The sequence below is a fragment of the Cinclus cinclus genome, chromosome 14 (genome assembly GCF_963662255.1).
Source record: "Cinclus cinclus chromosome 14, bCinCin1.1, whole genome shotgun sequence".
Classification (NCBI taxonomy): Eukaryota; Metazoa; Chordata; class Aves; order Passeriformes; family Cinclidae; genus Cinclus; species Cinclus cinclus.
In genome coordinates, this window is record NC_085059.1 from 7,393,438 (window position 1) to 7,406,002 (window position 12,565).

General features: G+C 40.9%; 1 protein-coding gene across 5 annotated transcripts in view; it reads right to left on the reverse strand.

The window, feature by feature from the left end:
• Window positions 1-606: 606 nt before the first annotated feature.
• Window positions 607-12,565, reverse strand: part of TENM2 (teneurin transmembrane protein 2) — a 480,855-nt gene continuing 468,896 nt past the window's right edge. For all 5 annotated transcript variants that reach the window (XM_062502010.1, XM_062502009.1, XM_062502008.1 and 2 more), the window contains 4 exons: window positions 7,950-8,246; window positions 5,436-7,050; window positions 2,652-2,782; window positions 607-1,368 (listed from right to left, as the gene is read on the reverse strand). In XM_062502010.1, the coding sequence (XP_062357994.1) occupies window positions 607-1,368; window positions 2,652-2,782; window positions 5,436-7,050; window positions 7,950-8,246 (2,805 nt within the window). The remainder of the gene's footprint in view (window positions 1,369-2,651; window positions 2,783-5,435; window positions 7,051-7,949; window positions 8,247-12,565) is intronic.

Here is a 12,565-nt window from a genome sequence, read left to right on the forward strand (position 1 = left end):
TTGAATAAGTTAAGCTTCAGGCCAGACAAGTGGAGGGTCAGAGTGCAAGTGTGATTTTGTTACTTTTAAATATATTTTCCTTTCCTATTTCCAGTGCGCTCTCACTTGCATTTTGTTTGTCCTCCAGTTGCTACACACAAATCACCCCAAAGTCATGTTTTAAATGTATCTGTATTTTGCTTTAAATGAAAACCTCTTGGATATTTATCAAACAAGCAGTCTGAATCATTTGTGTTTCATCAGCTGGTTAGTGAAAGTGGCCCACTTGGATTTCTTAGTTTGCTCACGTGTGAATGGAGTGAGGTAATACAATACGAGGCCTTCTTTTTGTTTCTCTTTAGACCCAGAACAAGTGGGTAATATTTCAGGGGTACTTTTTAATTTGTACGGTTAAGAGTTTTCAGTCTGGCTTTAGTCCACTTCAGGATGTGTTTTTTAATCTCTTGAACAGTAGCATTTAACTCAAAAAATATGAGCTTTTTTGCCACTTACTATCCCAGAGTAGCTCAGCCTAGTGCCCCCATTTAGGTCTTCATCTCCTTAGGAGAGGAGATAACAGTTACGACTACTGATTCATCCAGCAAAGGATGACAGCAGGTTAATTTGTTACCTCTTTCCCATTTCATTCTGTCTTAAAAACTGGATGTTGCTGCTACTGTCTGCTAGCTCTGGGTACTGCTCCACGGGCAGGACATAATATCCCTCGTAACCTTGAACCCTTCCCGTGCTGAGGAGCTGCTGCCTCTCTCCGTCCGTCCATACGCGGCTGCCCTCGCGTCCGTCCCGCGCCTTCTGCTGCTCCTTGGCCCAGGCTGCGGCCAGGGCTCGCTGCCGAGCCTGGTCTAACACTCTGGCCTTCTCCTCGTCCAGCGTGTCGGCGCTCAGCCCGTAGCGGATGTTGATCAGCAGGGTGGAATACTGAAACTCCACGTTCGTAAACCTTCGAGTCCTGCCGCTGATGAGGAGCGTGGGCTGGGACACGGTGACGTTGATGCCGCTGTCCAGGACCTTCCTCCCGCTGGTCATGGCCAGGGTGACCAGGTCGCTGTCGGCCGAGCCGACCTTCACAAAGTAGTGGGTGTCCCTGCCCTCGATGCTGTAGTGCATTTTCTCCAGGTAGTGAGCGCCGTTCAGGACAGAGGCGATTTTCCTGCTGTCGTCTGTGGCTATGCTGGAAACACCAGTGGTTACACGGCCTTCCTTCACGGCAAACATGATTCCTTTCCCCACGATAGGAGTGCTTGTGGCAAACCAGTGGCCTGCTTTTTCTCTAGTTTTGGCATGTAACCTTTTAGATATGACCTGTCCCTCCAAAGCCATGAAAGCCTGGTTGTGTCGTTCTGTCGTCTGCTGCACTCCTGTAATTAGCTGGGGAAAGCAAAGCAAAACAAAACAAAACAAAACAAAGAAGATGCAGATCTGAACATACTCATTTCAGAGACCAGTAATGATCTTTGCTTTGCTTTTTTAAAGGAAAGACATGCAGAGGAAAATCCTACACTACAAAAGGCCACCCTCAGTCCATCCATCCATCCATCCATGCACCCATCCCTCCATCCATCCATCCATCCATGCATCCATCCATCCATCCATCCATCTATCCAATTGCTCAGAATCAGATAAATACTCATTCAGAAAACTATTTTGCTATCTGTAAGACCAAATAAAGTACTTCTCATCACTCTCTGTAGCATGTATGCACCACACATTTCAATTTTGGCCAATCACATAATGCCCAGTAGAAGAATAAGAAAGACCCAAGTCTAGCACAATTTTAATCAGAGCTGAAAACAAATAGAATCTATGTATTAAAAGGTGGTATTTACCTTGTGGACACTTTTCCCCAGAGATTTCAATCAGTATATATAACTCAAATGCTTATGAATATAAGCTTTTTTGAAAATAGATGAAATTCAGGCCCAAAAGCACCAAAGAAATTCCTGAAGAGGGGGTTTAGGCTCTTAAATGACTTAGAAGCCCGAGAAAGTGGTATGTTTTGGTTTATATGATTATTTCTATTGTGTTACTGCAAAGACGAAGTAAGCCTAGCAAAGAGTATTTTAGAATACTCTTTGATTTGGAATTGGCCTAGTACTCTTCTGAAGTTTATTAAGTGGGTTGGGATTTATTATAAAAGTTAAACCCATATCCTGTTGTCCACCCTTAACTTGACAAGTAAGTATGAATGCTGTAATTGAAGTTACATGGAGTAGCAATTCAGAACTCTAACTAGAAAAATGACAAACCATGGTAAGAAAACCTCTTACATGGTGAGAAGTACAACCCTTTTTTACCAGTAAAACAAGTAGCAACCTAAGTTTATTGCAACACATTATTAGGATGGTTTTACCAAAGGTACAACAGATGATAAATTACCCTGACAAAGTCTCCCTTTGTCATTGCTAATCAAGTTAATCGAGTTACAACTTGTTAATCAAGGAATAACTCAATAAAAAGAAAACTAATGACACTGTAATTATGATAACAACAAAGGCTGTCAAGAAAGGCATATGTTCATTAGTATAAAATGTAGCTATATTCACTTCACTTTACTCTGAATTAAGTGCTTGGCCTTCTGCTGAAGAGCCAGTGATTCTATCCACAGAGTGGGGCAAATTTATCCAAAAAAATAATGCAATCTTTCTGCCTACCTGTCCATTTTCACATGCTTGACTCTCAGACAGCTCGTATGGTGGTGACACAAAGTACATTTTTGCTCTAGGGAAACCAGGAATGATGTTGCTAAGCTGAAATCCAAACATCACCAACCAGCTCTTGACATCTAAAAATCAAAATAAATCAGCTAAGTGAGAAACACATGTCTTTAACAAATAGAGGAAATAAAAAACTAGGAAATCCATCTTTGACATCCTTAATTTCAAGTAGCAAATGAAGTCACAATTAATATTGTAGTATGGAACTTTACAGAACTGTAGCAATCCACCATGAACAGGCACAGGAAGCACTGTGTTAAATTTACCCTAAATAATTAATCAGGGATATACCAGCTTTTTCATTATTCTCCATTAGAGCACATGAATTATCCAAACATTTTACAACATACAGCACTTGTTCTATCTCTGACACCTTCTGATGTGGCTACTGTATGCAACTTATAAACTGTGTTGTACGATGATATTTTATTAGGTTAACACTCAAAATGTCTTCAAAGTCCCTTGGGGAAAGACATGGCTTCTCTTCTATGTCCTACTTCTATCAGCTGTCATCAGGTCTCAGGAGGCTCCATTAAATGCAGTGAGAAGCTAGATTTGTAAATCAGATGTCTAAATTTAGGCACCAAGAATATCCTCCCCATCCCTCCAGAGAAAGTAGGAGCTGTGTGGGAGGGTTACATCTCATCTCTGAGGTGAGCCTCAGCAAGTTCCAGGTGTGGTTTCAAACACGAAAACTCTGTCCTCAGTTCTAGCTGTAAAAGCTAAGTAAGTTAATAACAGTAATTCTCACTCAGCAGGTATTAAAAACTAATTATGTATTTTAGTTATCCAAATTACAACTCTTTCAACAAAAAAAACCTCCATGACTCCGTTTCACATTTTCCTGTTCCCTGAATTCATGATAATTTTTGCTTAAAAATCTCTCCTGTCTTTCCTAGTGACCATTTCTCCTCACTGGCCTACACTGGCTCCTGATGCTGCCACTGCCACTTCTGCAAGATGAACTGTTGCAAAGCCTGTTTCCCCCAAGTTTGTTTTCTCTTAGCCATTTTAAGCCATTTTAAGCCAAAATAAATAGTAAATTACTTTGCCTTTGCAAGGTATCTGTATCCATCTCCCATCACAAAATGCCTACTGTATTTTTCCTGAACCTTTGGATCAGCACAGGGTTACTGCGTCTTATAAGGCTTTTTTTTTTTTTTTTAATTTTATTTTATGATAAAATGGTATTTCCTAAACAAGTCACTTCAGCTGTTCTAATTCCACAGAAACCAAAGAAGGGCCAATATACAAAAAGTTACTATTTTGCTGAGCTAATGTGTATTGCAGCACTGCACTTGCTACAGGAATTTGTTTCAAGCAAAACCTGTGAATAAAGCAGTGTCAGGGGTTAACAGTAAGAACGGACTGGGAGGAGAGTCTTTGGTGGGGTTTTTTTGTTCTCTCTTTTTTTCTTTTTTTAACTATGACAACAAAGGTGCCACCATAATCCCTTCTTGTCAAAGCTAATCTGTTTAGTCCTACAGCAACAAATATTTGCACCACAGATAAAGTTTTTTTAGAGACTACAAGGTGTGCGTTATCCCTGAATGCAATTTATCTTACTAGATTTCATCCAGTGGACGGACAAATTAAATAAATACAATTTCAGAATGTAGCAAAACACAGTAAGAGAATATTGAAGGTCAAAATCAAAGGGTGGTGGATGAAAATAGGACTTCTGTTAAATTTAGGACAATGAGGTAATTTTAGTCACCAGTATTTTCACACTATTAGATACAAATCACATTATCTCCTAATTGCAAAGTAGCTCCACTAGAATCTGTAGTGTGTTACACCTACTATTAGGTTGCAATGTACTAATGGAAGGTGCTATGATTTTCTTTGAAGGAAATGCACACTTTTCTTGAAATTCAAATTACTGTTAAAATTAAGATCGCTCCTTTTTAAAACTGGTATTGCTACTCTAATTATTGTATACTGCATATTCAATTTGGAAAAAAAGGGTTTCCTGAAGACATACTAATTACCTTTCCTTTTAGAAACTGCCAGCAGCTAGTTCAAGTACTTTGTGATGTTACTAAGTGAAAAATTATTCCTAATAAGAAAGGGTTACAAGTTTTACCCAATTCTAACATATGTGATCAAAACTACTTTTGTTTCTCTGCTCTACACAATCCATAACATTTATTAGTCTTTCAGGCTGAAATAATCTTAAAAAGCATCAAGAATTTAATTTTAAAGACTAAAGACTGTTCGCTATTAAAAGTTAAATGGGAAAAAGTGTAATTAAATCCATTCTTGGTGTTAAATCATAATCTGTCCATGGACTCAGTCAGTAGCCCTGAAAGAAGGAGATCTGAGCAGTTCCAGATTGTGATTCTGAACCAACTTGCCAGTGATTCCTATATATGACTTCACTTTTCTTGATACAGAACTAGAATGAACACTTCTTTATACAGTACTAGTTCAATAGGAAGAGTACTATAGCTATGCTGAAATGTTATATTCAGGCAAACTTGTATTTATTTCTTTCCATCCATAATTCATCATGGCTTTCCACTCAGAGCTCTTCATTCTGGGAAGAGCAGTACGAAGGAATCAGAAATATCCACTTCTTTTCATAGCTGAAAGAGGAAAATGGCTCAAACTTGATGTGAATATTGAGCAAAGGGCTCATAAAGAGAAGCTGGATTTCTTTTCCAAATCAGCTTCCAAGCTGTAGTGTTATGTAGTATTATAAATGTGAAGAAGTCTCACCTGTTACATAATTCTTTAGATCCAGTTCATTGCTGAGAGGGTTGTTACTCTTGAACATGTACAGATTGAAAGGAGCGGGTTCTTTGCCAATATTTTTCCACATGGTGTAATCAGGAGACGTCCAGCGCCCAGCCAGGACATCGTAGTCCCTTTGGGTAAAATGCACGAGTTTGGTTAAAGGATCATACAGCCCTCCATGGAACCCAATGACCAGCTGGAAATCTGGGTTAGAGTCGTAATAGATCTCCCCATAGGCCGTGTACTGGAGCTGCTTGATCATGAGGCCATTGATGCTGAAAACAGCTAATGGAGTGCCTGTGTTATCAGAGGCCACGTAATACTCTTCCCCACTGCTGCTCTCCATTGCAAAGAGGTGGCCTTGCAGATCATAATACAAAGAGGTAATTTCAGAATTGGAATGATTGTAGACATGAGTTACCCTTGTTGGATTGTGAAGATCAGCATAAAAGTACTGTAGATGATGCCCCAGGTTGGTCTTGCAGGAAGCCCTTCGGCCCAGTCCATCGTAGCGGTACTGAACACTCCACCCATTTGCTTTGTTGTAAGCTCTTGTCAGGAGCCCTTTGGAGTTGTACTCAAACACATCTGCACCCCGCTGCCACAGGAACCCGTCGTCATCGATCTTGTATGGGATGTCACCCAGGCGTGTGATCCTGTCCCTGAGGTCGTAGCGCAGAGGCATCAGTCGGACACTGTTCCCAGGATTCAGCAGGTGGAGGTTCCCGTTCAGGTCGTAGCTGTAGCGCCAGGTGGGCCTGTCGTTGACTGCCACGCTCTGCAGTTGCCCATCTCCATCGTAGTCATAGGTGTACTTGGTCGTGTTGGCGTAGGGACCGAGTTTGAGCTCTCTTTTGGTCACCCTTCCCATGCTGTCGTACTGCACGGTCATCCAGTACATCAGGGACCGGAACATTTCGTACTGCACTTCCTTAATGCGCCCGTGGGTGTCAAAGTGCTTGCTCAGTGTCATAACTGCCGTGGTGATAATTTGGTTTATATCATAATAAATAACTCCAAATTTGCCAAAATGCTCTACTTTGCCAGAAATCTCATCGTAACGGTAAAGGTCAACTGGAAGAGGCGTCTCACTTATGATGGGTTTGATGCTTGCAATTCGGAAGCTGTTGTCATGATATGTATAATCAAACCTTGCATTGACCATTCCTTCTTCAGAGAACCTGTAGATTTGTTTGTCAACAAGGGGACCAATTTTCCTATAGCGAATCGTACAAGAAAATCCTCCACTTTGCAAATTCACCATTTTTAGGACACCTGTGGTTTCGTCGTATCCAAAAGTAACTGCTGTGCTGTCATAAACAATTTCAGACAGCTTGGATAGCTTCCCATACTTGTAGAAGACTTGTCGGCCGGTGCCTAAGAATGACGTTTTCAGAATCCTCCCGTCATCGCTGTAATCAAAAATGACAGAGGCATTGCTTTCAGGGGGGTTGTAGATGTTCCTGATGTAGCCCACAGAGGTGTGAGTGGACATGCTGTGCCGAGCCACGCTGGGCATGGTGACGGCGTGCAGGCGGTCCGAGGAGTCGTACTCAAAGATGTACTGTCGCTGACTCTGCAGCAGCAGCACCATCGACTGCAGGGGACACAACAACAAATGGTTACCAGCTATCAGCATGTGGCCTGAGAGAGGGAACTGAAGAAAAGTTTACAGGAGAGGCACTAATGTTAAATGAGTACAAAGAGAATCAGATGTATTAGCCTGGGGCACAGAGCTGCTCAAGATTATTGTCAGGTTGTCAGATGACAGGATCTGCTTCTTGGAAATCAATATGCTGGCGCTCCAGAGAAAGTTGTAGGTTAGCAAACTGTGAGCTGTCCTCCCTGTAGGAGGACTTTTTGTTTTTATTTACCTTTTTTTTTTTTTTTTTTTTTTTTTTTTTTTTTTTTTTTTTGCTGGGGGATGCAGAGGAGTTAGATAAATGACTTATCTTTCTGCCAGCAGTTGTAATTCACAACGGTTACTGTGAAATATGTGAGAAACTAAGCAGAGAACATCAGCTCTGGTTTACTTAGAACAAGAAGAAGGGAAAAGGAAAACAATATGCAGTTTTGCAGTATTTAAGACACTTTTATGACTGAAGTGTGCTAATTAGGCTAAGTGAAAATGCGCTACCATACTTTTGTTCAATAAATAACAATTAGAGAGGAATTACCTGTTTCTACATGAACATTTCGTCAGGTTTAGTCATGCATTTTTGGGTTTAATTAAGCACAATTCATTGTTTTAATTTATTACCATCCTATGGCAGGAAAATATCAGAAGACAGAGACCATGAACAAAATATTCCTGATTAAGAATTAGTCATATTCAGTTGACTAATTGAAAAATAAGGAATTTTGAGACCAGGGGTGGTTAACAGCTGGGACACATCAAATCCTAGCTATTTTGTACGCATGAGTCACGCGTCATGAAGACGAACATATCTTTGTGTCCTCGCAGCTCGTGCCAGGAGGTGACACGACACCACCTACGTTTTCCAGGTAGGTGTAGCTCCACACTTTGCCGTCGGCGAACATGCGTGACACGATCCTGCCCTGCTTATCGATGTCCGTCCTCTCACTCATGGCCCCGCGCTGCAGCCCGGCCAGGCGCCCATTGAGGAAATAGGACACGTTGACAGCAGCCAGGCCACTGCTGGGCAGCCACAGGAAGGGCCGGCCCAGCTGGTCGTAGATGATGCGCAGAGTGAATTTGCGGTGGTCGTCGTAGATCTTCTCCGTGCGGATGTTGCGGTCGTAGTCGATGGACAGCAAGTTCCTGCCGTGCACCTGCGGGAGGGAAGGAGGCTGCACTCAGTGCGTGATGTCTCGCCATCCCTCTGGGTTTACAGCGGGGAAATAGGATGGCCAATAGGGAAATGCTTTGTGAAAAGTCTAGGGTTCCTGTTAACTGGCTTTTGCTTTCTACTTGGTAGTGTATTCAAATAATTTTGGGTCTGAGTATTTCCCATCTCACTGAAATATGGGAGATGATATCCTACGGTAAAAAGCTCCAATTATGGTCAGAGCAGACAGACATTCTGCACACCTAGGGCTTAAAGCGCAGAGAAACAAATTATTTTGCATGGAATGTTTTTCTACTTAATCTATTTTCCTACTTTGTACTGTTTTTATTTTTGTACTTCCATCAATTTTTTTTCTTTTTTTCCCTACAATCACTCCAAGAACAACAGAAGAATTTTTTGTGTCTTTATTGAGGTTTAGCCCCTTGAAGTTCTGCCACTTCTGTAATTGCAACACCCTGCTCAGAATTCATTGATTTACTGCATTCTTCATTTACTTTCCAAATATTCAATAGATCCTTCACTTGAGATGGGTTTAAAAATCCTGATCATACAGGTTGGGAAAGTTTGACTTCTAGTGCTGAAAGCAAAGGTGCTAAATAATTAGGTCAAATATTTTTCTCCCTTTTTTTTTTTTTTGGTTATAATTTTTATTCAAAGTAGTGGATGAAGTGTTTCAGTGCCAGATTTATTTATTTATTTATTTAAAATAAAAGAGCAAAGCAGAGGCAGGGGAGAATAAAAATGCCAAATGGGGAGGTTTCTAGTGAGAGTGCTATAATGAGATACATAAATATATTCACTGGGGGGTAAACCGTAGAATTTAGGCTAATGCTGTAATCTGATAAAGCTTCTTAAGTGATTTAATTGTAGATGCATCATTAATAAAGTGGCAGTTTTGAAATTAGATATAATTTCAGAGCAATGACTACTTAAAAAGTATTCATCAGTTTCTGGGAATTTGTTCTTTAGCTTATGTTTTTCAGTGGCTTTGATAATATAACGTTTCCTCTTATCCAGAATTAAACTGTACATCAAACAATATGTAAATTAACCCTGAGCCTTTCTTGAGGACACAGAAGTTATTCTGAGATTTATTCACTGGCAGGGGTAAACCCAATTCCCATCCCAACCAACTCAGTAGAAATTCAGTTATACAGACACATTTAAAATTAATACAGTTTTGTGTTTGTAAAGAAATAATTATTTCAAATTATCGCTCATTATCCTAATTTTTTCCATTAATGAAATTAATCTCTTTAACAGTTTGCATTTCCTCAGTGGGCAATTACTAGGAAAAAAAAAAGCTCTTTTCTGTAGATTTTCCCAAAGGTTATCCCAGCAACAACTTGCCCTATGATTCACAGAAAAGACAGAGTATTATTCTGAAAACACCTTGGGGCAAAATAAGTCATATTCTGCTCTCCCATTGCAATGAAAATAAAGCCAGGGAAGCCAAACTCAACATCAGTAGTTTCCCAGCTGGTTACTCCTGCTTTGTAGGATCAACCCTGATGGCAGAGACACTAAAAACCTCTTTTCATCAGGAGAAGAGAGCTCTGACTGCTCAAAACCATTTAGCTATAGAACTAAAGGGTTAGTGTAGGACTGAAATAGTTCAATTTCTTAAGGGTGGGCAGATTTTCTAAAAAGAAAAAAAAAGTCTTTCAGAAAGATTATGAATTGAATTTTAGCTTTGGGGGCTTTATTTGTTTTGGTTTTTTTTGTAACTTCTGAAGCTTCACAAATCAGTCAGGATGTCTGGGTTTTGTTCCCTCCATTACAGTAACTGCAGTAGTAATCTATCGGCATGAAGGAAAGTCTGACTCCAGGTATCCTCTCTTCTCTCAAAAACATTATAAGAGTTATTTGGTTTTGCCATAGAAAGCAAAATTAGTAGGGTTTTTAAAATGATTACACACACAAGAGCTGTGCACACACGCAAGCATCACTTGGAGATGCGCACATGAACATCACTTGCTTGGATAATTCAGTACCTTCATTTGCATTTGTAAAATAAGTAAAACCAGAGACTTTTAATTGCAGTATCATATTAAATATATAGAAACCCAAACAGGCTGACTAATCCTCCTTCCTGGGAACACTAAGAGCAGTCACAAGGATCAGGACTGCAGATTACTCGACAAGCCCTTTCTCTTTTGTTCCCTACCCATGTGCACATCTGGTTATCCCCCAGCTGTGGCCTGAAGTGGCTGTAGGGTCGAGCCCTTTGTGCCTTAGAAATCTCTGGCCACAGCAATCACTTACATGATGCTGCACCATAATAAAAACTCTTCAGACAGGAATCTTATCAGGACTTTATCTGAAACTACAGCAAGACACTGAACGTGTGGTGCAGCAAACAGCAGCAGACAGTGAGTGGGACAAGATAAAGGTGAAGTGCAGTTCCTTTCTCAGGTTCATTAAATGTGCCCAGGCAGGTGTGCACATTCCAACGTGGGCAGAGTCTGGGCTCAGGCAGCACCCCTGTGTGAGGGCTCATACAGTCAGCCTGTTCTTTGGGTTGGAAGGGACCTGTGAATCACCCAGTACAACCCCTCTGCACGGAGCGGGGACATCTTCAACTGGAACAGGCTGTGCAGAGCCCTGCCAACCTCACCTTCAATGCTGCCAGGAATGGGGCATCTTCCACCACTCTGGGCAGCCTGTGCCAGTGCTTTACCACATCACCATAAAAAAACTTCTGTATAACTACTTTAAACCTAGCCTCTTTTAGATAAAGCTGCCACACCTTGTCTTACCACAACAGACCCTTTAAAAAAGTCTGTCCCCATCTCTTTTAAAAGCCCCCTTTCACTACTGAAGCACAATGGCATGGGATCCAGCAAATACTCCTCAGAGTAGTGGGAGTGAAGTACTCAGCTAAGATGTCAGTCCCAAAGGATGCCCACCCTTCCAGTCACACTGATTGTGAACTGGGGCTCCAGGAGGTGGCCCTGGTGCTCTGTCAGCTCTGCAGCAGTGCCCTGCCCTGTGTCACTATGTGCCACAGCTGCCCCTGCCTGTTACCTGCTCCCCACAGCTTTCCAGCACACTTGTTCTGCTTCCTTCACTGAACAATTTATAAAGATGAATTATAATAAATGGGATGCAAATAAATTCTGTGCTTTCTCCCTTGTTTTCAAATTTCATTTTCAGTCCACTCAACCTGTGATAATCTCACAGTGATTTTCCTTTAAAAGAGCTAAATGGATATGTGATTATTGTTACAGGAACTAACACCAGACAATTAAATGTTGAGGTGTTGCTAGATAAAGCATTGTTTTGATTTGCATAAACATGATGCAAGAAAACCTATCTCATGCAAGGTTTTAGCACTAAGATGTGTTTAGCTTCAGTTAATTACCACAAGTACGCCTATTAAATTTTTAGCATTGAGAGTTAGGATTACTGCAATTTCATTTCAGCATCCTATTTATTTTTATTTTGAACAACACCTAGTCAAAATACAGAGCTGATCTGTTTTCCACTTCCTTTCAACTGCTGCAGGTCAACACATCAAAATCAATTACACAGCCATGAAGGATTAGCTGCTAATCTCATTCAATGTTTTTTTGTCTAACCTTTCCCCTCTCCCTCAGAGTCTGAGCATTTGTGAGAATAAGAAAGACTTGTTAACACTGGGAATTAGATGCTAAGAATAGGAAAATATAAAAAATTAAGTCCTTTTTTTTTTTGTAAATCACTACATAATTGCTTATATATACTGCATTTACTATGTGACCTTGAACACACTGAACTGGATCTCATGTTCAGTGATGGTGAAAGAACTGTTGAAAGAATGAGGACTTGATCAGCACTACATTAGTTTTCTGCCCAGTATCTCAAATCCCTTCCAAAACTGCACATACTGAAGTAGCCCAGTCAAAAAAATCAGTGAAAATTGGGCCAGCAAAGCACAGAATGGGACTAATCCAGCTGCAGCTGATCTTTAATTTGGCAGGGGATAGATTACATGACCTGACTGTCTTCCTTATCCTGTGCTTATGATTTTGTAATTATGGCAATTATTTTCCAATCGTGCCATTTGGGAAAGGGAATAAACACAACATGCCTGTCTCAGTGAGTCTTTTGGGGGATTTTACAGCAGCAGAATGCTGTAGTTGTGTTTGCTCCCCAGCAGCAGCTGGGGTAAGTCTGCCCTGGCAGTTTTACAAGTGGTGAGTGCTCAGATTGTCAGTCCCTTGAGAGGCAGAGTGTTTTGCAAGCAATAGGGCAATGAAGCTGGGAGAGGCTCTAGAATACATCTCTTGAGGAGTGGCTGAGGGAGCTGGGTGTGTTTAA